This window comes from Oryctolagus cuniculus, chromosome 16 (genome assembly GCF_051225735.1).
Source record: "Oryctolagus cuniculus isolate XC-2025 breed Fujian yellow rabbit chromosome 16, ASM5122573v1, whole genome shotgun sequence".
Lineage (NCBI taxonomy): Eukaryota > Metazoa > Chordata > Mammalia > Lagomorpha > Leporidae > Oryctolagus > Oryctolagus cuniculus.
In genome coordinates this window covers 16,260,428-16,282,947 of record NC_142882.1, presented here as the reverse complement: position 1 = coordinate 16,282,947, position 22,520 = coordinate 16,260,428, and the positions used below count along the sequence as shown (strand labels likewise).

At 50.4% G+C, this 22,520-nt stretch overlaps 1 protein-coding gene across 1 annotated transcript in view; it reads left to right on the top strand.

Moving 5' to 3' along the window:
• MUC16 (mucin 16, cell surface associated) overlaps positions 1 to 22,520 on the top strand; it is a 113,630-nt gene that overhangs the window by 80,524 nt on the left and 10,586 nt on the right. Inside the window, exons 39-63 of the mRNA XM_089316342.1 lie at positions 440 to 612; positions 711 to 746; positions 1,181 to 1,305; positions 1,475 to 1,542; positions 2,120 to 2,292; positions 2,420 to 2,455; positions 2,921 to 3,045; positions 3,228 to 3,295; positions 4,238 to 4,410; positions 5,126 to 5,161; positions 5,398 to 5,463; positions 6,617 to 6,741; positions 6,851 to 6,918; positions 7,356 to 7,528; positions 7,876 to 7,911; positions 9,302 to 9,426; positions 9,525 to 9,592; positions 11,863 to 12,035; positions 14,480 to 14,515; positions 15,597 to 15,662; positions 16,548 to 16,669; positions 16,752 to 16,819; positions 16,957 to 17,129; positions 19,309 to 19,442; positions 20,442 to 20,509. Of these exons, the coding sequence (XP_089172468.1) occupies positions 440 to 612; positions 711 to 746; positions 1,181 to 1,305; positions 1,475 to 1,542; positions 2,120 to 2,292; positions 2,420 to 2,455; positions 2,921 to 3,045; positions 3,228 to 3,295; positions 4,238 to 4,410; positions 5,126 to 5,161; positions 5,398 to 5,463; positions 6,617 to 6,741; positions 6,851 to 6,918; positions 7,356 to 7,528; positions 7,876 to 7,911; positions 9,302 to 9,426; positions 9,525 to 9,592; positions 11,863 to 12,035; positions 14,480 to 14,515; positions 15,597 to 15,662; positions 16,548 to 16,669; positions 16,752 to 16,819; positions 16,957 to 17,129; positions 19,309 to 19,442; positions 20,442 to 20,509 (2,514 nt within the window). The remainder of the gene's footprint in view (positions 1 to 439; positions 613 to 710; positions 747 to 1,180; positions 1,306 to 1,474; positions 1,543 to 2,119; positions 2,293 to 2,419; positions 2,456 to 2,920; positions 3,046 to 3,227; positions 3,296 to 4,237; positions 4,411 to 5,125; positions 5,162 to 5,397; positions 5,464 to 6,616; positions 6,742 to 6,850; positions 6,919 to 7,355; positions 7,529 to 7,875; positions 7,912 to 9,301; positions 9,427 to 9,524; positions 9,593 to 11,862; positions 12,036 to 14,479; positions 14,516 to 15,596; positions 15,663 to 16,547; positions 16,670 to 16,751; positions 16,820 to 16,956; positions 17,130 to 19,308; positions 19,443 to 20,441; positions 20,510 to 22,520) is intronic.

Below are 22,520 nucleotides of genomic sequence, written 5' to 3'. Positions count from 1 at the left end.
TTCCATCAGCTTAGATCAGCAGAAGGGGACTCCTGCCATGGTCCTTTATTCCTCTCCCTCTCTTCGAACAAGACAGGCACCTCTTCTAGATTCTCGATTCTGTCTGCAGGAACTCTTTCAAGACAAACTTGCCTTCTCCACTTGTGTTAGTCTCCAGTTCTGGCCCTTCACAAGCTGAAGCAGGAGCTCTCCAGGCCTCATGCCTGAGCCCTCAGGTTCTGTCTCAATCACTTGCTGACATTTCTCCCACCCCTGTCTCTGCTCACAGTGTCAGTGTGGCCAGAAGTCAGTGCACTTGGAGCCCCAGAGTCAGTCTGCTTAGCTCTCTCTCTCCCAGACCTCAGACCTTCTCTGCCCCTTCCTGTCCTGCCCTGGGAATTCCAGGATCCCCCACGCCAGGGGATGCATTTATCATCATCTGCTCACTCATCCTCCCCAGGCCCAGGAAGGATGGGGCAGCCACAGAAGTGGATGCCGTCTGCACCTACCGCCCTGACCTTATGGGCCCCAAGCTGGACAGAGAGCAGCTGTACTGGGAGCTGAGCCGGCTGACCCATGGTGTTACCCGCCTGGGCAACTACACCCTGGACCAGGACAGTCTCTACGTCAACGGTGAGCAGTGGCCGTCTGTGCTTGGCCCTTCCCAGCCTCCTTGAAGCCTTCCCCACCTCCCAGCACCTCCTTTCTCCTCTTCCCTCTCCTCCCTGCAGGTTATACCCATCAGGCTGCAGCACCTACCTCCAGGGGTGAGTACTCTGTGATCCCAGAACACCAGATCCAAATCCAGGGCAACAGCATCCATCAACAGCACATCTGCAGCTGTCAGGGAGGGCAAAGTTATTACAGTCAGAACAAGCTGTCAGTCTATTCTGCGCTGGTGACTGGACCCAAGATGGATGGGGGAAGTAGAGGAGCAGTTCCATAGAAACACTGCCAATAAGATCTCAGATTGTCAAGTGTTTCCTGCAAATCTCTGTAGCTTCCAAATCGTTCCCACCTTTCACCCACAGCCACTGATTGTCTAACATCCATGACTGGTGTAAAGGGAATGAGGGCCTAAGGACCTTCCACCATGGCCAGGGTTCCCAGTGGGATGGTCGCTTGTCTCAGGCCTGTGTTCCCAGGCCCTGTCTGTCCCCTGTATCCATCCCATGCCTCTCCTCTCCCTCCCCTGCTGCAGCCCCAGGGCCACCCCTAGTGCCGTTCACCCTCAACTTCACCATCACCAACCTGCACTATGCAGAGGGCATGCAGCCTCCAGGCTCCTGGAAGTTCCAAAGAACAGAGAAGCTCCTGCAGCACCTGGTGAGAGCCGCGCAAGCTCACTCCTGCTCTGTCCTGTGGGGCCGACGCTGTCCCCAGTGCGAGGCCTGCCTACTCTCCCTCTGTTTAGCCAGCTGATGATGGCAGCCAGTGATGGTGACTGCCTTGCCTGCGCCACAGGCCCTCTAGTCTCTGTGCTTCTTCTCTGCAGCTCGGGCCACTGTTCAAGAACACCAGTGTTGGCCCCGTCTACTCCAGTTTCAGACTGACCTTGCTCAGGTGAGACCTTAGGAGAGCAGGTCAGGACTGCCCCAGGTGCTTGCAGGCTCAGGACTTGGCCCCCAGCAGAAATGGAATTCAAGAGGCAGTGGCAGGACCAAGAGATCTTATTCTTCCAAAGGACATGCTGTCCTCAAATTAGGCAATTCCATCAACAGCACCGAACTCTTACCCCTGCTTATGTTTTCTGAATTCCCCATTATCTCTCTCCCTTTGGTCACAAAGGGCATTTCTTGTTGGTTTTCAATGCTGTTCCTAGGCATTCTCTCAAAACCAAAAAGGGCCCTTTCCACTTGCCCTGATCCCTAAGTCCAGCTGTCCCCCTGACTTGGGCTGAGCTCTCCAGTCCCCACATTTTGCAGCATCTAGGTTTTGGCCCCACTGCATACTCACGGTTCTCCCACTCAGCAGCTCCGTGTGCTGTCCCAGGCTGGCCAGAGGTGGGTGCATTCAGACACTTTGGTCTGGCTGCTCACCTCTTTGCCAGCCTTCTTATCCATCCCACCCTGCCCTGGGATCCCAGGACCCTACCTTAGGGAAACCCATGCATTGTCCTCTGCTCACTGGTCCTCCCCAGGCCGAGGAAGGACGGGGCAGCCACAGAAGTGGACGCCGTCTGCACTTACCGCCCTGACCCCACGGGCCCCAAGCTGGACAGAGAGCGGCTGTACTGGGAGCTGAGCCGACTGACCCACAGCGTCACCCGTCTGGGCAACTACACCCTGGACCAGGACAGTCTCTATGTCAATGGTGAGCAGTGGCTGTCTGTGCTCTGTTGTACAGCAGAGGCTGCAGCCTCCCCTCTGTGCCTCCTGTAAGCCTTCCTGACCTCCCAGCACCTCCTCTCCCCATCTCTCTCTTTCTCTCTCCTCTGCAGGTTACACTCATCACACTACAACCAGCACCACCAGTGGTGAGTGTTCAGGGAGCAACAGCCCTCTGTCCACACCCACCACAGTCAGGCAGGGGAAAATTGCAGGGGTACAGGGCAGTGGTTGCAAGAATTGGGTCGGGGGTGAGCCACCTCTGTCTTCCTGGCCACTTCTGGCAGCAGAGAAATGCCTGCTAAAAGAGTGTTGAGCGGATGGAAGGAGGAAGGTGGGTGGACGACTCAGTGACATCCTTTAAGCAGGCATGCTAGGTTGTAAAGTCTCTCCTTCTGAGCTTGGTAGCTTGCAAGCCATCCTTGCCTTCACTGGCAGCACGTGACGGCCTAGTGTCCACAGCCCATGTTTCCAGCACTGGGTCTCCCAGCTGTTGCTAGGGTCACCAGTGAGGTAGTCTATGGACACAGGCCTAGGGCACTAGTCCCTGCCTGCTCCTGTGCCTGCAGCTGGCCTCACTCAGCACGGCCTCTCCTCTCCCTCCCCTGCTGCAGCCACAGAACCAGCCCTGGTAGCCTTCACTCTCAACTTCACCATCACCAACCTGCTCTACACAGAGGCCATGCAGCCTCCAGACCCCTGGAAATTCAACACCACAGCAAGGTTCCTGCAGAGCCTGGTGAGAGCCATGCCCACTCACCCTCCAGCCCTTTTCCTGCCTCTCCCACCCTGTGTGGGTGTCCTGGGTCCTGGTGCCAGGCCCTGCCTCCCTGCCCTCTTGCACACTGCTGGTGTCCGCTCTGCCTGATGGTGATTGCCTTGCCCTGATTCTCAGCCCATCTCTGTCTCCCTCCTCCACAGCTTGGGCCCTTGTTCAGGAACACCAGCATCGGCTCCCTGTACTCTGGCTGCAGACTGACCTTGCTCAGGTGAGGCCTTAGGATACTTGGCCAGGGTTGCCCTGCTGGCCCTAGGTCCCAGGGACTTTGGCTGGCTTCCTCCCTCCCTCACCCCTCACCCCATGAGTGTCCTCAGCAGAGAAGGAGTTCAGGAGGCATTGGCTCCAGCAACCAGGGGCTTTCACCTCCTGATATTAACTCCCCTCACAGACCACCAGAGTTCAACAGCAGGACGGGCCCTACCCTGGTCTTCCCATCTTTTTTTTTTTTTTAATTATTTGAAAGGCACAATTAGAGAAAGAGAAAGAGAGAGATGTCTTCCATTTGCTGGTTCACTCCCCAAATGGTCCCAACAGCCAGGGCTGGCCAGGCTGAAGAGCCAGGAGCTTCTTCTGGGGCTCCCACATTGGTGCAAGAGCCCAAGCACTTGGGTCATCTTCTGCTGCTTTCCCAGGCCATTAGCAGGAAGCTGGATAGGAAGAAAAGCAGCTGGGACTCAAACTGACGCCCATAGTGGATGCTGGAATCCAGGTGGTGGCTTATCCTGCTACACCAATGCTGGCCCCATGGTCTTTCCTTCTGAATCTCCTCCCTGTTGCCCTTGTACCAATGGGTGCATCTCCTTTGGGTTTTAAGTTCTATCCCCAAGATGTCTTTCAAAACAAACATGCTTTCTCCACTTGCTTTGATCTCTGAATCTACTTATTTGCTTGTTTCAGTCAGATTTAGTTATTTGCAATTTTATATATATATATATATATGTATATTTAGAAAAACAATCTGGTACCCACAACCCTGCTCAGTACCAGGCTGGCTAGAAGCTGGTGCACTCCCGAGTCCAAGTCTGGCTTCTCACTTCTCTGCTGGCCTTGTCACTCCTGCCAGCTCCGTCCTGCCCGGACTCCAGAACTCTTTGGACTCCTTTCCTGGGCAAATCCATTCATTGTCATCCCCATAACTCCCTCTTCCCAGGCCTGAGAAGGATGGAACAGCCACCAGAGTAGATGCCATCTGCACCTACCGAGCCCACCCCACAGACCCTGGGCTGGACAGAGAGCAGCTGTACTGGGAGCTGAACCTACTGACCCACGGCGTCACCCAGCTGGGGCCCTATGCCTTGGACCAAGACAGTCTCTATGTCAACGGTAAGGGATGGTCACCCTTGATTGCAGCTCAGCAGGCTCCACATTCATTCTCTCTCTTTCTCTCTCTTCCTCTCTCTCTCTTTCATCCCTCACTCCCCTAGCCCTTTCTCCCTCTCCCTGTGCAGGGTATACCCATCAGACCCAGGCCACCACCTCCAGCAGTGAGTATCCGGGCTTTCTAAGTCTCTGAAGCCTGCACACTGCCTGCACCTGAGTCCCAGCCCCCAGGGCTGGAGGAGGCCAGGGGAGCATCGTGTCCATTCTCCACCCCAGCCCGCCTCTGGCCTCAAAGGAATAGAGACCTATTTCCCCCCAAATGCCCTGGCATGTTCAGGGAGACAGAGTCCCAGGTCCATAATTCGGGTGTTTCCTTCCAAGCCTCTGAGGTGCCTGTGTCTACCTCAGTGATAAATAAATCTCCTTGTCACTGAGCTGGCACTGCTGCAAAAGATCCCTGCACTCAGGTCTCATTTCCACCTGGGCCCCATATCAGAGCAAGTCCTCTGCCTGCCAGCCGGGGGCGCTGTGTTCCTTTTAATGAGCCACAGCTGGGATGGTCCCATCATCAACAGACCATCTCTCTAGTGGCTCACCCTCCAGTGGCTCCCTCTCCAGTGGCCCTTTCTCTAGTGGTCCAATGCCCAGTGGCCAAGTGGCCTCTTTATTGCAGATCTCCCCTTACCCCCATCCTCACCAGCTCTCCTTGTCTTTTCAGGTTACACCCATCCAACCTCAAGCACTACTCCCAAGAGTGAGTATCCCAGACCCCTGTGTCCCTGTGACCGCCTCTCTTCCACTGAGTAATAATAGTTGCTCAATCATCCAACCCCTCTTTCTGTTTCCCACCCTGCCCTTCCCCTAAACACACCAGAATATGATGCCCTAATTCTAAGCAGGGGGGGGGCATAGAAAGGTTTTTATATCTACAGCCATTACCACTATCCTCATTCCCTTAATGATATGACACTTTTTTTTTTAACTCCTCAGCAGCTGTAACCATTGTATCCTCCGTGTCATCGTCTCTGGTTCCATCTCCCCCAACCAGGCCCACAGGTAGGACAGTCTCAGGCTCCATCGGTGCCAAAATAACTTACTACTAAACTATTTGTGCCCAATCACTTCTTCTCTCATTGCTCACCCATGTTCTCCAAGGAACTCATTCATTTCTGTGGATTCCAGGGACCAACATAGTTCAGGGTCCATCTGGGTCCAGCCTGTACCACACAGCACTTCCTGAATCCTGGTCCACGTTCCTCCTCCTGGGCCTCATTCAGGCCCCCTTGGTCTTTGACCCTGATGCCATCACTGTCTCCCAAACTTGCTCCTTCCCGTCATCACCAAAGACGCAGGCAATGTGCCAATCCTGACCCTTCCTTTGTGCACCTTCCGCATTCCTCCATCACCAGATTTCATCTCTTCTCCCTCCAGGCTATCTCTGCAGCCCTTCCTTTCTCTGAATCTGCATTGTTCAGTCTTTACTAGGGCCAACAGCATTTGTCGCTAGGACTCCTGCAGCAGTCTCCATGCTGACCTATTCCCATACCCATGTACAGCACCCTTCCCAGTGCTCATGTGTCCATGTGATTCCTGTCTTGTTGCCAGCCTGTGGTGACTCCATGCAGCCTACAGGTCCCTTTCACATCTGTGTGCTGCAGAGTTGCTCCTCCCCTTTCTGCCCTCTCACTTTCTGCACTTCCTAATGGCAATAACAAAAGCACTTCTTGTTCCTTGCATGCACCATGCTCTGTCCTTCTGCTGGGTTTTTGTCCAGGCTGTTTCTTCTCCCTACTTGCTTAACTCTTGCCCATGATTTTGGTCACCCCTGAAATGGCGCTTCCTCTGGGAAGCGCTCCTCATCCATTGGTGGGTGACCCTCCTAAATTTGCATGGTACCACACCTTGAGCTTCCCCCAAAGCACGATAGTCTAGTTACTTCCCTGGCTACACACTGGGAGACTATGTCCTATTCATCTGTGGACCCACAGATCTCAGCACAGAGCCTTGCACACATAAAGTACTCAATGAATGCCCCCTGAATGAATGAAGGGTCTCATGTCTTGGGAATTACAGAATGTTCTCTGCTTCAGCTCCTGCAGCTCATAGCTATACTCAGTTCACAGCTGGTGCCTGATGGTTAGGACCAGAGGAAACCTGGGTCGTTATCATGGCCCAAACTGGACACTTTTCTTCTTCTCTACCACCACAGCCACTGGCCTGAGCCTGGTACCCTTCACCCTGAACTTCACCATCACCAACATGCACTACACAGAGGAGATGGGGCACTCAGGTTCTTCAGAGTTCAACTCCACCAACAGGATCCTACAGCACCGGGTAAGAATCCCACATCCTGATGGCCACCACCAGCCCTGCCTCACACTTGCCCACCTAACCCCTCAGCCCTCCAGTGCTCCTCATTCATCTCCCTCTCTTTTCCCACCAGCTCAGGACCTTATTCAACAGGACCAGTGTTGGCACCTTCTACACTGGCTGCAGCCTGGCCGCTCTCAGGTGAGACCCCTAGAGAGTGAACTGACCCATCGGGCTGGGTGGACCTCCAGACACCAGCCATCAGGGGCTCTGGCACTGTAGACAACATTCCAGCACCCACTATGACTCCTTCATGCCTGTTCCCTGTGCAGGGGTTGCAAACACTTGAGCATTCAGTAGCTTAGGAAGGAGGCACTGTGTTTAGTGTTTGGAATCCAGGTCATAGTCTGTTTTAAATGAGACAAAGGGGAAAACCACGCATCCTCTCTATAAATTCTAATGTAAATGTTTTCTATCTCCCTTGCAATGAGAGACAGTTAGGAGAGCCCCTCCAGACTGCACAGCTAGCCCCATCAGCATCTCTTTCAGCCCACTGCCTTCCACTTTCTTGCTTTCCACGCCCAGACTGCTCAGGACCCCTACTAGTGTTCCACATTCCTGTGTCCTTCCTTCCCCAGCCTTGAGAAGGGAGGAGCAGCCACTGGTGTGAACTTTGTCTGCACTTTCCACTCTGACCCCTTAAACCCTGGACTGCGCAGAGAGCAGCTGTACTGGGAGCTGAGCCGAGAGACCTATGGCATCACCCAGCTGGGCTCCTTTGCCCTGGACAGGGACAGTCTCTATGTCAATGGTAAGGGGCTATGCATATTTCAGCCACGTGCTCTCTCCTGCTTGGAATCCTGTGTCTTCTGAAGCTATGAACAAGGTCTTCATCTCTCTAGAGTGACCTTTGACCCATGGTTTTCTTCCTCTGGGTCTGGATTCAATCTTCCTTGTGTTGAATCAAAAGCACCATGGGCACAATGACATGGTCCAGCCACCTCCAATGTCAACACCTGGCTGCCTCCCTCAGAAACATCCCTTCAATGCTTCCTCTCCCCTGCTTTTCCCAGAGAAGTCCCCAAATCCTGTCTTCATCTTTAATCCTTTTTGTTTACCCAGATGTCACTCAGCTCCTGCTCACATTTTTCTCTGCAGATTACACCTATGGAGCCATGGCCCCAACTACCAGCAGTGAGTATTCCTGGGTCCTGTACCCGCTTTTGTGTTGGGGAGCAGCGGTTCTCACTCATCTCCTGTCCCCTTAGTGAGGGAAATATCTAGGAGAATCTTTGGTTCATCCTATCTCTCTGTCTCCTGGGCCCTTGTATGTATGATTCAACAGGTATAAAAGAAAAGAAGGATGAACAGGTGTATGGAAGATGTAATGACTCTAAGGAGGAAGGGAGGGAGGATGGGTGAATGGGTGGAAGGAAGAAGAGATGAACGGAGGAGAAGAAGGATAAGGGAAGAAGGAAGACAAAATGGATAAACAGAAGAAAGGAAGGAAAGATGGTTAAGATGATGGATGGGTGAAAAAAAGAGACTGAGGAAGGAAGCAAGGAAAGGCTTGGCTGGGAGAAGGACAGATTGAAGTATTGACAGAAACAGGCACAGAAGAAGGGGCGATGAGGGACAAAGGAAAGATGGGTACATGGATAAATGGATACATTAGTGAATGGGTGGATAATGACTGGATGGATGGATGGACTGATGAATGAATGGGTGGATGGATTGACAATGAGTGAATAGATGGGTGGGTAAGAAAGGAAAGGATGGATGGAAAGACAGAATGGAGGGAGGGTAGGAGGGGTACATATGATTGGAGAGAGAAGGGGAAGATAAGAAAAAAGAAGTTGATGAACAGAACACAGGGAGGGAGAGAAGAGAAGGAAACATTCCTTCCAAGGTCTGCCTTAAATATTAGCTCATATTTGTTCCAAGGCTCCACACAGTAAGTGGCTAGAAGGCATGCACTTGTGTATTTTGAATAATGAGCACTTCCATAGTGTCTTCTCTGTGCCCAGAAGTGCTCCTACACTTTACAGAGATTAACTGGCTTAATCCTTACAACAGCCTCTGAGGAAGGAATCACTACAATGAGCCACTGTCACAGCCCATTTTACAGATGAGTAAATCAGGGTGCAGAGGGGTTACTTATGGCTACCGGCATAGTGGCTGCTCTAACCAATGTGTAGCAGATTGTCACACCTGGCTGCAGGGGCAAGGGCAGAGGAGAGAGTGGAAGGGAGGTTCATGGAGAGGCAGGGAAAGAGAGAGAGAGAGAGGCAGAGAGAGAGATGGAGCCTCATGATAAGGAGGCTTTCTTCCTTGGTAAGACCAACACCATCAGTGCCCACCCTCCCTGTATCTGCATGGCAATGGCCACTGGTCCCCCAATCATTAAGGGTGCCTCCTTGGCTGCTGTACTTGTCTGCTTTGACGAGGCACCCTAGCATCTCTTGGGAGATATACAGGAGGCCCTTGGGAGCCCCACCCTGGGGCATAAGCTGTCCCCCATCCCCAGCAGTCCTGTGAGCTGTGTCTCTCTCTCCTCCCTACCCCCCAACCCCCACCTCCTTAGCTGATGAGGTCAGTGAGGAGCCCTTCACGCTGAACTTCACCATCAACAACCTGCGCTACTCTGCCAACATGGGCCGCCCTGGCTCCCTCAAGTTCAACATCACAGACACCCTCATGCAGCACCTGGTGAGATGCTGCTTCTCTCTTCCCCTGGACCTCCTCCATGCCCATCCTGGGGCTCTTGCCTGACCCTGACCAACACTGGTTCCCTCTGCCCTCTCCAGCTCAGCCCCTTGTTCCAGAGGAGCAGTCTGGGTGCCCGATATGCTGGCTGCAGGGTCATCATGCTAAGGTGAGAATTGACTCCCACTCCCCACCTCCTCCCCGACCCACAGTCCACCAAGAAAGGACATGGACTTCCAAGTCCCCGGGGCTGTACTGCTTTGTTGTTTTATTTAAATTCTTTATTTTGTGACAATGCAATTTTTAAAAATTCATGTGTGTGTGTGTGTGTATTAAAAGCAGAGAGAAACAGAGATATTTCCCATCTGCTGGTTTATTCCCCAAATGCCCACAACAGCCAGAGCTGGGCCAGGCCAAAGCAGGGAGCCAGGAAACCATCTAGTTCTCGCATAGGACCCCTATTACCTGAGCTATCAGCTGCTGCCTCCCAGGGTGTGCATTAGCAGGAAGCTGAATTGGGAGTGGAGCTGGGACTCAAACCCAGGTTCTCCAACATGGGATCTTTAAAAAGTCTTAAAAAGCTGTATCATAATTGTTAGGCCAAAAGCTCACCCCATCTTCTTTTTTTAATTTTAAGACATTTATTTTATCATCTTCATTCCCCACTGTAACACAGTGGAGTCTCCATTGATAGGAGTTTTGTAACCCAGTGGCATTGATCATCAATGACATTCACAGTGTTGTGAAGCCATTGCCACTGCCACTGTCTGGGTTTTTTTTTTTTTTTTTTTTTTTTTTTGATTTACTTATTTATTTAAAAGGCAGAGTTGGAGAGAGAGAGAGAGAGAGAGAGAGAGAAAGAGAATCAATCTTCCATCCTCTGGTTCACTACCCAAATGGTCACAACAGCCAGGGCTGGTTCAAGCTGAAGCTACAAGCCTGAAACTCCCGCACGAGTGGCAGGGACTCAAAGACTTGGGCCGTCTTCCATTGCTTTCCCAGGTGCATTAGTAGGGAGCAGGATAAGAAATGGAGCAGCTGGGACTTGAACCCGCACCCATATGGGATATTGGTGTTGTAGATGGCAGCTTCATCCGCTATGCCACAATGCCAGTCCCCTAGGGTGACTTTTGACCTCCGTCCTAAGGTGAGGATGAACTTGGCATATTCAGTGGGAAGTAGAGAGGCCACTGTGACCGGAGGAGAGGAGGGAAGGAGGGAGAAGATGAGATTCAAGACAACCACAGAGTCTTAACTGTGTATACTTTTGGAGGATTTTTATTTCATTAAATTTGTGGTAAAAACACATATAACATAAAATTTATCAGCTTGAGGGCCAGCATTGTGGCATAGCAAGCTAAGCTGTCACCTGAAATGGCTGCATCCTATCCCAGAGCACCAGTTCAATGAGTCCTGGCTGCTCTGCTTCTGGTCCAGCTCCCTGCTAATGTGCCTGGGAAAGCAGCAGGTGATGGCTCAAGTGCTTGGGCCTCTGCACCCAGATGAAGCTCCTGGCTCCTGGCTTTGACCTGGATCAGTCAGGTTGTTGCAGCCATTTTGGAAGTAAATCAGGGGATGGAAGATAATCTCTTTCTTCTTCAAATAAATAAATCTTAAATCTTTTTTACTATCTTAACCAAGTATACAGCTCAGAAGTATTAAACATTTTCACACTGTTATGCAACCAACACCACCAACCATATCTAGAACATTCTCATCTTCCCAATAAACATGCACTCCCCATCCCCTCTCCCCGGCCTTGGCGCCCACCACTCTATGAAAGTGATGATTCTAGGAATCTCCTATAAATGCAAACATGCACTGTATTATTTTTTTTCTGGCTTATGGCACTTAACATGTCCTCAAGGATTATCCATGTTGTGTCAGGATTTCCTTCCTTTTCAGGGCTGAATAATACTCCATCTGTATGTATGTGAACAGATTTTGTTCATTCATCCATTTGGACTTTGCTTTTTGTGTAGGGGTAGTCAATGCATTAGGCACTGGAGCTTCTACCTGTCAACAGTGACCTGGGCAGGTCCATCTCTTGCCTTCATGGAGGCCACATTCTAGAAGCCACAGGGACAAATAATTTATGATTACAAATAGGGCACCCAGTGCTACGACAGAGGAATTATGTAGGACTAGGGAAAATCCAGAGGAGGCACCGGAGGCAGCCTGGGAAGGTTCAGGAAGAAGGAGGAGGAGGAGGAGGAGGAACTGTCAAAGCTAAGACCTAAAGGATGACCAGGAAGTAACCCAGGATAGGAGTGCAGGGGAGGGGCATCCAGGCAGAAGTAACCACAGATGCACAGATCCTGAGGGACTGAGCATGGCCAGGTGGGGAATCTAGGAACGGTTCAGCAGAGCTGCAGTAGAGGCTATGAGGGCCTGTCCAGGTGGCCTATATCTCTCAAAGGTGTGCCTGTCCCTCCCCAGGTCTGTGAAGAACCATGCCCATACACAGGTGGACATCCTGTGTACCTACCGCTGGCCCCCTGGCAGCCCGCGGTTGTCTGCCAAGCGCGTGTTCCATGAGCTGAGCTGGCAGACCCGAGGCATCACCCAGCTGGGCCCTTACTTCCTGGACAAAGACAGCCTGCACATCGACGGTGAGCAGCCCATGAGGGGGGTCCACTGTATGGTTCTGTAGGCAGGAGACTCAGGAGACCACTAACCCTTCCCCCTTGGCCTCCTTGTGAGGGTGACACTTGATTAACCCCATCTCATAGATGAAGGAAACTGAGACCCAGATGGGTAAGACAGCTCCCTGCGGTGAGTGTATAGGGAGGGCAGTGAGACCCAGGTAGAGTCCTGGGTGCTGGCACCCAATGTCTGGCTTCACTCTATGACTATGGGTGGCAGAGGAGTGCTTCTGGGGGAAACCTGGGGAGAGAGGATACGTCTGTGTTCCTTCCCTGCTTTCCACCCTGGCCAAGGGGTGCATTTCCCTCTTGGGTGGGTCCCCTGGCAGGCAGGCAGCATAAACTCCTAGACAACTAGGAAGGGACAGCCCTCAGGATGGTGTCCCCTCTGTGGGCTTCTGCGAGAGGAGGCGAGGCTGTGAAATAGCTGAGGATCGAGCTTCCCTACCCTCTCCACCCTCAGCACCAGTGTGATGCCTGTCATCACCACTGCCCCAGGAGGCAGACAGGGAGATGTCCTGGACCTCCATGGCTTCTATTACAGCAAAAAGGGAAACTGAGGCATGGTTCCTGCCACTGTAAGTTTGCAGCCAGTCTGGATCTTTTTTTTTATTTCACTTATTCAGTTGAAAGTCAGAAATACAGAGAGAGAAGGACACAGAGAGAGAAATCTTCCATCCACTGGTTCACTCCTTAAAGGACTGCAATGGCCAAGGCTGGGCCAGGCCAAAGCCAGGAATCTAGAGCTTCTTCTGGGTCTCCCATGTGGGTACAGGGGCCCAAGCACTAGGGTCATCTTCTGCTGCTTTCCCAGGCCCATTAGCAGGGAGCTGGATTGGAAGTGGAACAGCCAAGACTTGAACCAGTGCCCAAATGGGATGCCAGCACTGCAGGCAGAGGCTTAACCTTCTACGCCACAGTGCTGGCCCCCAGGGTCTGGGTCTTGATGTCCTGATTTGGACACTGGTCCCTTTGATTTGGACATTGCAGGAGCCTGTTTGGGATTGGTCCCTTCGCCAACCACACAGTGTCCGTGCTTTGTTTTGTTGGTTTGCTCCGCATCTATCGGGCATCCACTATAAGCCAGGTGCCAGGAACAGAGATAGGTTATGTGCATTTTGTTCTAAGGTAAATGCCAGAGCGGGCAGGCATTGTTCTGTTCAGCACTATGAAGTGACTTCAAAAAGTTTATAGAAAGTAGAATTTAAAAATAGGCTTGTTTAGGGGAAAAACATTGTTGAAATCCATGCAGTTTTTTTTTCCATACCATGCATTTTCATGAACTTTTTGAAGATCTCTCATAGGCATGGATACCAAACATTTTTTGCACCTAAACAAAACCCTTTTTTAAAAAAGGATTTATACAGAGAGAGACAGAGACAGAGAACGAGGTTCCATCTGCTAGTTCACACCCCATATGGCTGCAATGGCTGGAGTTGGGCCAGGCTAAAGCGAGGAGCTTTTTCCAGGTCTCCCACATGTGTGCAGGGGCCCAGGGACTTGGGTCATTTTCTACTGCCTTCCAAGGCATATTAACAAGGAGCTGGATCGGAAGTGGAGCAGCCAGGACTTGAATTGGCACCTATATGGAATGCCAGCATTGGAGGCGGAAGGTTAACCTTCTGTGCATCAGCACTGATGTCAAAGAAACCATTTTTAAAAACATTATTTATTTATTTGAAAGGCGAGTTATATATAGAAAGAGGGACAGGCACAGAGAGAGATCTTCCAATGGTTAGTTCGCTCCACAAAATGCTGCAACAACCAGGGCTGGGCAAGGCCAAAGCCAGGAGCCAGGAGCTCTATCCATGTCTCACATGTGGGTGGCAGGGACCCAAGAACTCCAGCCATTTCCACTGCTTTCCTAGGCACATTAGCAGGGAGCTGGATTGGAAGTGGAGCAGCCAGAACTTGAACTGGCACTCATATGGGATGCCAGCATTACAGGTGGTGGCTTAACCCACTGTGCCATAATGCTAGTCCCTAACACACCTATCTATTATACCCATTTTCTCTTGAACTTTTTGAGTGCCTCATAGTAAGCCTCCAGTAAGTGTTTGCTGAATGGAGGGATAGATTAGAGGGAGGATAGAAAGGCAGATGGTGGAGTGGATGGATGGGTATGGAGAGGATAGATATGTGAATACAAATGTAATGGCGGCTTCTTGTTGGGAGCATGTTGGAGACACTGGCAGAGAAGAATGGGTACTAACTGAAATATCAGAAAAATCTTTTTTTTTTTTTTTTTTTTTTTGAGAAGAGGTGACATTTAAGTCAAATCTTGTATGGTGAGTACATCTTCACCAGGTGCATGAAGGGAGATCATCCAGGCAGGGCACTGCATGGACAAAGGCAGGGAGTACCTAGGGCTGTTCTTCTACCTGCCCTGACTCTCATCTATTTGTTTGCAGGTTACAATGAACGTGGGCCAGATGAGCCTCCTACAAGTATGTTGTCTTTGAATCTTGTGCCCATTTCAACCTCTGCGGGCCTGGCACCTTTCTCCTTACTCACAGAGGGAGTTTTCCCCAAACTCAGTCTCCTGAGTAGGGCCGAGGTCTCAGAGGGAAGAAGAAGGCCGAGTCCTTGGCCTGTCACCTGTAACCATGGTATTGGTGCTCTGAATTTGCCTTGCCCCTCTAGGTTGAAGGTCTTTGAATAATTGTTCCCTGTAGAGATAGGAACTGGGGTCCAATGACAGCTCTGTGGGCCATGCCTCCCAAGAGCAGAAGCTCCAGGGTCTCTGGGAGGGGCGTTGTTGTGGTCAAGCTGTGAACTCGAGAGCCTGCTGAAGTTTCCCATTCTCATCCAGCAATCCGCTCATCTACCTTTCCAGCCATCCCTTCTTTCACCCTTCCAATCATCTTAGATATCGCCCTCCTGTCCATTTCTCTACTGTCCACTCGTTCTCCCGCCCAGGCACGTGCCTGTTCATCCTTCCTTCTGTCCATCCATCCACACGTATGTCCACCCATCTTCTGCCCATTCACCTGCTTCTCCTCTCTTCTTCTCTCCTTCCATTGATAATCCATCTGCCCACTCATTCTCCTGCCTACTCACTTGCTTGTCTTTCATTTCATTGGTCTTTGCACCCACCTGCCCATGCTTCCATCCAGCCATCCTGCCCACTCGCCTGCTTCTTCTCCTTCCCTCTGTCCCTTCTTCCTTCTGTCCTTCCATCTTTCCAACTTTTCCTTCTCGTTTTTTTTCTTCCTGCCTTCTCTTCTGACCCTCCACTTGTCCATTTCTTCTTTCTCATTGTCCACTTATCCCTTTGGCTTTTCTGCCAGTTCATTCATCTTTCCTCCTTATTCAGCCTTTCTCTGGCTCACCCACTCGCCCACTCAGGTTAATTTCATTCATTGGCTTGATCACTCACCCTCTCATATAGTCTCTTCTCATTCTCAGTTATATGCCACCTGCATATAACTGAATGGTAGCCTCAGAATGGACAACCACTGTTAAAAGTCCAGGCTTTTCCCACTATGGGGGAGCTCGGTCCCTCCCTGATGATAACTCTTTCCACAGCTCCTGAGCCAGCCACTGCATTACCGACTTCTCCATCAACATCTGTGTGGCCAGAAGCCACCACAGGTATCTGGGGGCCCCGTTTCCTCCCCAAGGGAAGTTCCTCGGCCCCATACCGCCAGCGGCTGATTGTCACATGAGAGCTGGGAAGCCAGGGAGTGAGGATTCTGGTGTCACAGTGATGATCCTGTTTACAAGGATTAGCAATTCAATTAGCAATTCAATCAGATCTCTGCCCTATTGTGAGACAAGGAGTCCACTATAAAACAATGGCAGGTGTTTTTGGGGAGAGTCACCTGGCTTAATATGGAGGAGACAAGGCTTTCTGGAGGAAGTATCACCTAAACTGAGTTTTCAAAGATGGGTAGGGATGGTCCAGGCAAGCAGGGCATGATGGGTGTTCCCGGCAGAGAGGTTTCCATGAGGAAAGGCTCAGTGGCCAGAAATAGCACAATGCACGTGGGAGAATGGAGAGGAGTTGGTTTGCATGAGGCATAAAGCTTACTCCAGTGTGGATGGACAAGTAAGGCTGAAAGGCCAGCAGGAGCCACGCTGGGAAGGGCCTTGAATGCCGAGCCAAGGGGCTTGCATGTTAACACTGAAGGGCATAGGGAATTACAGGCAGCACCGGAGCGCAAGTCCTGATGAGAATTCCATTTCAGCAAGATTCTTCTAGTGTTCAGTGTAGGGAGCGTCTTTTAGGTCAGGCATCCAGCGAATGTCCTGGGGTGCTAGGACAGGTAAGAGAAGGTAACACCTGGGCTGGGACGGGGACAAAGAGAGAAGAACACTTCGATGGGATGAGTGCTACTCACAGGGGAGGAGTTACATAGTTTCTGACCTGGATGGCCACAGAACAGGTGGTGGTTGTGGGCCTGCTGCTGGTGACAGATGCTAATGGGAACAGGACTGTGACCTGCTCTCAGGCCATCTCTCCCTACCTTCCTGCAGCCACAGGGCACACCCTGAAGACCTTCACACTCAACTTCACCATCTCCAACCTCCACTATTCACCAGACATGGGCAACGGGTCAGCCACACTCAACTCCACTGAGCGGACCCTGCTGTATCTGGTGAGATCTTGGCCCCAGCATTTCCTGGTGGGATAAATCCTGTGCCTCCATCCTGCTTACTCGCCTCCTGCTTTCTCCCCAGCTCGGATCCATGTTCCAGAACAGCAGCCTGGGTCCCTCCTACTCAGGCTGCAGACTGACCTCTCTCAGGTAACTCCCACCCCCTCTTTTTTGTGACCGCTCCTTTCTCAGTCTGTTCTCTTTCCCTTGTGCTGCTCCTTACTTCTGGTCCCTAACCCCAGAGGTCTCAGAACCTCTCTAGAGACCCCTCATCCCTCTCTCCCTAGGTCTGAGCAGGACAGGGTGGGCACTAGCGTGGATGTCATCTGCACCTATCGCCCTGACCCCACGCACCTGGTGCTGGATGTGCAGCAGCTGTATGGAGAGCTGAGCCAGCTGACCCATGGTGTCACCCAGTTGGGCCTGTACAGCTTGGACAAGGACAGCCTATTTGTCAATGGTGAGTGGTGATGCTGAACTTGGATTGACAGTGACCATCACTTGTCCCTGTTCCATTTCCTTTCCTCTCCAGAAAGTCAGCCCCAGAGTTGGCAAGGGGACACCTTTCTCCACACTACCCCTGGAGGGTCTTCCCATTATTTTAGGCAAATAAGCATGAGATTCTTTGACCACATTAATGTCATGAATTTTATTTTTGTAATTCTTTATTTCTCCTTCACTGATTTTTCTAGCTTTGTTAAGATACAACTGGCAGGTAGAATTGTACACATTTAAGATATACAGTGTGCTAGTGTGATATATCCTTTGGCCCTTCTGTCCATCTGTTCATCCATTTGTCTGTCTATCCACCTATCTATAGGTACATCTTGTGAGATGATTATCACAACCTAGCCAGCTAATACATCTACAACTTCACACAGTTACTGTGTGTATATGTGTAAGAGACAGAATATTTAAGGTCTATTCCCTTAGAAAGTTTCAAGCATCCTATATGAAAGTACTTTTAAAAATTCATGGAAAAATGGAATTAAAAGATAAGTTTATTTGGGTGCCAAAACCATATTGAAATCCATGCATAGGTTTTTCCATGTACTTTTGAAGGCTCCCTGTGGAGTGTTATTGATGACAGTTACTATGCCTTATGATACATCCCCACAGCTCATTATTATAACTGGAAGCATGTACCCTTTGACCGATATCTACCCATTCTCTCTTCCACCACTGCTCCTGGTAATCACCATCCTACTCACTTCCACAAGTTAGATTCTGTGTGTAAGTGAAATCACATAGTATTTGTCTTTCTCTGATGTATTTCCCTTAGCCTAATGCCCTCCAGGCTCATCCATGACGAATTTTAATTCAAACTCAAATGCCTGGCCCTTGGGATCCTCTGGGACAGAATCGTGGGTTCTTCTGTACACGGTCCCTGTGTGCTGGGGCTCTGTGCCTGGGGAGGGGGGAGCAGTTCTGCTCCCCAGGGAACATTAGGTACTATCTGGAGACATTGTCAGTGGTCACAATTGGGGGAAGTGCCTCTAGCATCCAGTGTGTGCGTGGGGAACATCTGGCCCATGGGCCAGAGAAGGCCTCAAAATCTTTTTGTCCAGCCTTGCCAAGGCAACTGCAGGAGGGACTCGGAATTCAATAAATCTATACCAGGCTAATTTGTAAGGTGATTAATTTTGTGTGGCCTGTGAATGACATTATAAATATCCACATAGTCCCGGGCAGAAGAAAGGTTTCCCAGCACTGCTCTCGTGCATACAGTCAAGGCATTGTGCAAAGCAGAGGAGACCCCTATGACATAGCACCAAGTGCCAGTCAGTCCCGGGGTGGCACACCCTGTGTACATGGCCCCGTAGTCCCTAGATGGGCATCAGTGACCAGTACTTTACTCTAATTCCTTGTTGACTTATCTGATCATTTCTTAAATGTGAGCTCTGCAAAATTTGGGTCTGTAGGGTATGGCAATTTAGTCCTGGTTTTCAATATGTTGGCACATTACAGTATGGAGTGAATGAGTGAATTAATGAGCAAATGATAGATAAACATCCCAGCCTCGCCCCCCCCATCACCATCACATTCATTCATTCAACACATACTCCTATATGGTTGACTGTGCTTCCCCAAGCTCTGTGCTGCATATGGAGATAGAAGCACAATTTCTGCCCCTGAAAAATCCACATTTAATTCAACTGAAGATTAGTTGGTGGCAGTTAAACTGCAGGCAATTCCATATTGGAATGCACCACTCCTGCTAATGTGCACCCTAGGAGACAGGGGGTGATGACTCAAGTATTTGGGTCCCTGTCACCCATGTGAGAGATGCGGATTGATTTCCCAGCTCCCAGCTTCAGCCTGGCGCAGTCCTGGCCACTGCAGGCATCTGGGGAGTAAACCAGCAGATGAGAGATTTCTGTCTGTCTCTGTCTCTCAAATAACTAAAACTGATACACAACATTTTTTAAAAAGAAAGCTCCATTCAGAAGAACTCCTGGGAAACTGCACCTTCCTCCACTTCAGAGTGACTTTCCGTTTGGGAACCCCTGCCACCCCCAACAAGCAGACTTGATCTTGGCTGAGTTTGTCTGCAGGCAGGGGACCTCCCTGGGCCATCCTGGCTCTGTGCAAAAACTGAAAGATTGGCTCCTGTCTTTGCTTTCTCTCTGTGGTTCTAGGCTATGCACCCCAGCACGTGGCACCCATCTGGAGCGAGTACCAGCTTGATTTCCACATAATCAACTGGAACCTCAGCAAGGCAGATCCCAGCTCTGTGGAGTACCTTGCTCTGATGACGGACATCCAGGACAAGGTGCAGCCTTCTGCCCAGCCCCTCACTGCCCCATCTGACTCACAACTCTTCTAGTCCATTTTCTGTCGCCAGCAACACAATCCCACAGATTCCATCAGTTATGCAGAAGAGAGGGGGCAGGCATTTGGGGCAGAAGTTAAGATGCTAGTTGGGACACTCACATCCCATATCAGAGTGCCTGGCTTCAAGTCCCAGCTTTGTTCCTGACCCCAGCTTCGTGCTAGTGCACACCCGGGAGGCGGCAGCGATAGCTCAAGAACTGGGGCCCCCTGCCATGCACACGGGAGACTCAGGCAGAGATCCTGACTCCCTGGCATTTGGGGAGTGAACCAAAGGGTGGGAGCTCTTTGTCTGTCTCTGTCTTTCTGCCTCTTGTTTTGATTCATGGTCAAGTCCAAGATCAAGGGGTTCTGTCTGGAGATGGCCTTCTGACTGGCAGAGTCCTGAGGCAATGCAGGACATTATGTGGCAAAAGACAGGAAGTGTGCATGTGTCTGTGTCTCCTGGTCTCTGTCCCTCTTCTCAGAAGGCCACCAGGACCCACTTGTGGGGGATCCATCCTGATGACCCTATTGAGTTGTAATCACCTCCTAATACTATACCTTTGCTCACTACAGTCAGAGTAGGAGTTCCCTTCCTCTTCAGACTCTGCAATGGAAATTAAGCTCCAGCATAATTTTCAGAAGGGACAGATCAAACTCAAACCATAGTGATATGTATCAAGTGATTATTTCAATTCTTCTCTCTATCTGCATGTTTTGGGTTTTCTCAGCTTCTGCAGATGGTGCCTGGGTTGACTTCCTCAGTTCCCAAATGGCCAAACTGAGGCTCAGAAAGGAGCCCAGTGTCCCTGAGGTCACACAATAAGTTAGGGATGGAGCCATGATTTGCTTTCTATTTTTGCTTCAGTGTCTGGGTTCCTTTCTACAGGCTCCAGAGGCCCTTCCACCCGCAAGAACTGTCCATCTCACACACTCTCCTTACATGTCATCCTTCTAGGTCACCAGACTCTACACAGGGAGTCAACTACGAGACGTGTTCAACTCATGCCTAGTCACCAACTTAACGTGAGTTCTGCAGGCTGGAAGTGCCAGGCTGAAAAACACAGAGAACCTTTAAAGAATAATGGCTTTTTTTTTTTTTTTAAGGAATAGCGTTACATGGGGAGTACACAGCTATAGTGAACTACGAGCATATCCAAGGAGGTTGAGGCAAGGGGAACATTTTTCTTTTTCCTGTTTTTTAAAAAATTTTCATTTACTTAGTTTTTATGGCAGAGTTAGAGAAAGAGAGAGCGAGAGAGCAAGAGCACATGCTTCCATCCACTGGTTCACCCCCCAAAATAGGCGCAACAGCAGGAGCTGGGCCAATCTGAAACCAGGAGCAAGCCAGGAGCCTTCTCTGGGTCTCCCACCTGGGTGCAGGAGCCCAGAGACTTGGGCCATCTTTCACAGCTTTCCCAGGTACACCATCAGGGAGAGGAAGTGGAGCAGCTGGAACTTGAACTGGCACTCACATGGGATGCCAGTGCCATAGACAGCAGCTTTACCCAGTATGCCACAATGTTGTCCTCAAACAGAAAGCTTTAAAGGCAAAAAGGGAAAGGCTTTATGTAAGCCTCTTGGATTTTGAGCTCGCTGGTCTTGGAGGCCTGGGGCCTCAGCTCGCTGGTGGAGGTACCATGGCTGGCTGAGTGGTCTGTGGGCAGTACTCTGTCTGAATTGTTGCAGTCTTGAGGAATGCTAAAGGCAAATTCTGTCCCACAGCTCTGTGCACACCTGCAAGGCATGAAGAGCATGCAGTGTAAGTGCGCCTCTAGAAAGACCCTGACAAAGTGCTTATCTCAGGCAGGCAAGAAGGAGCCTGCCCCTCCTCATGACTTCCTGGCCCAAATTTTGTCCAGGTCTAACAAAAACAATTTCATCTTGGAACCATTCATTTTTAAAAAGATTTGTATTTATTTATTTATTTATTTATTTCAAAGAGTGGCAGAGAGAGGGAGAGATCTTCATCTGCTGGTTCACTTCCCAAATGACTGGGTGGCAGGGGCCCAAGCACTTGGGTCAACTTTGGCTTTTTTTCCTGAGTGCATTAGTAAGGAGCAGGATTGGAAGTGGAGCAGCCAGGATTCAAACTGGCGCTCATATAGGACGCTGATGTCACAGGCAGTAGCTTAACCTGCTGTGCCACAATGCCAGCCCTGGTACCATCCACTTTCACAGAAGCATTGTCTGAGCTGGTGAACTGTGTCTCTGAGCTTCTGTGACATGTCCATCAGCTGGAAGTCTCCAACATAGTGTCCATTCTTCCTCCCACTCCACATCCCTGTCAGCTACTCCATCTTACTTCCATAGATTTAAGGGTAGTGGAAGGGGACTCACCTCATGTGGCTGCAAACCCTACCACTGCCTACTTTGCTTCTGGATTCTTAGAAAAGACTTTTTGATGTGAAGAACTCAAAATATCAGCCCAATAATAATACTGGGGCCATCAATCTGCTGAACACTTCCCTGCATGACCATCTCACTGGATTCTCACGATAGCCCCTGGGAGGGGGACACAACAATCATCCCCATTGTTCAAATGGGAAAACCAAGGCTCAGAGAAGGAAAATGGGTTTCCCAAGGACTGTTAAAGTTGGGAATTGAGCCCAGGTCTCTGAAGGGACCAAGACATCTGTACCGGGGAAGAGGAGGGGGTTCTGTGATACAGAACTGACCTTGAATATGTCCAAACTTCATTTCATCTTTAATATAGGAAGAATTATTTTTAAAAAAGATTTTATTTTCTTGAAAGACAGAGGTACAGAGAGAGGGAGAGACAGAGGGAGAGAGAATATTCCATCTGCTGGTTCAATTCCCAAATGGCCACAACGGCCAGGGTTCGGCTATGCTAAGTCAAAGCCAAGAACCTGGAACTCCATCAGGGGCTTAAACCTGGGAGACAGAAGCCTAAGTATTCAGTGCATCTTCCACTGCTTTCCCAGTCTCATTAGTAGGGAGCTGGATTGGAAGCAGAGCAGCCAACATGTGAACCAGCACTCATATGGCATATTCATATGGGCACTCATAGCCCACT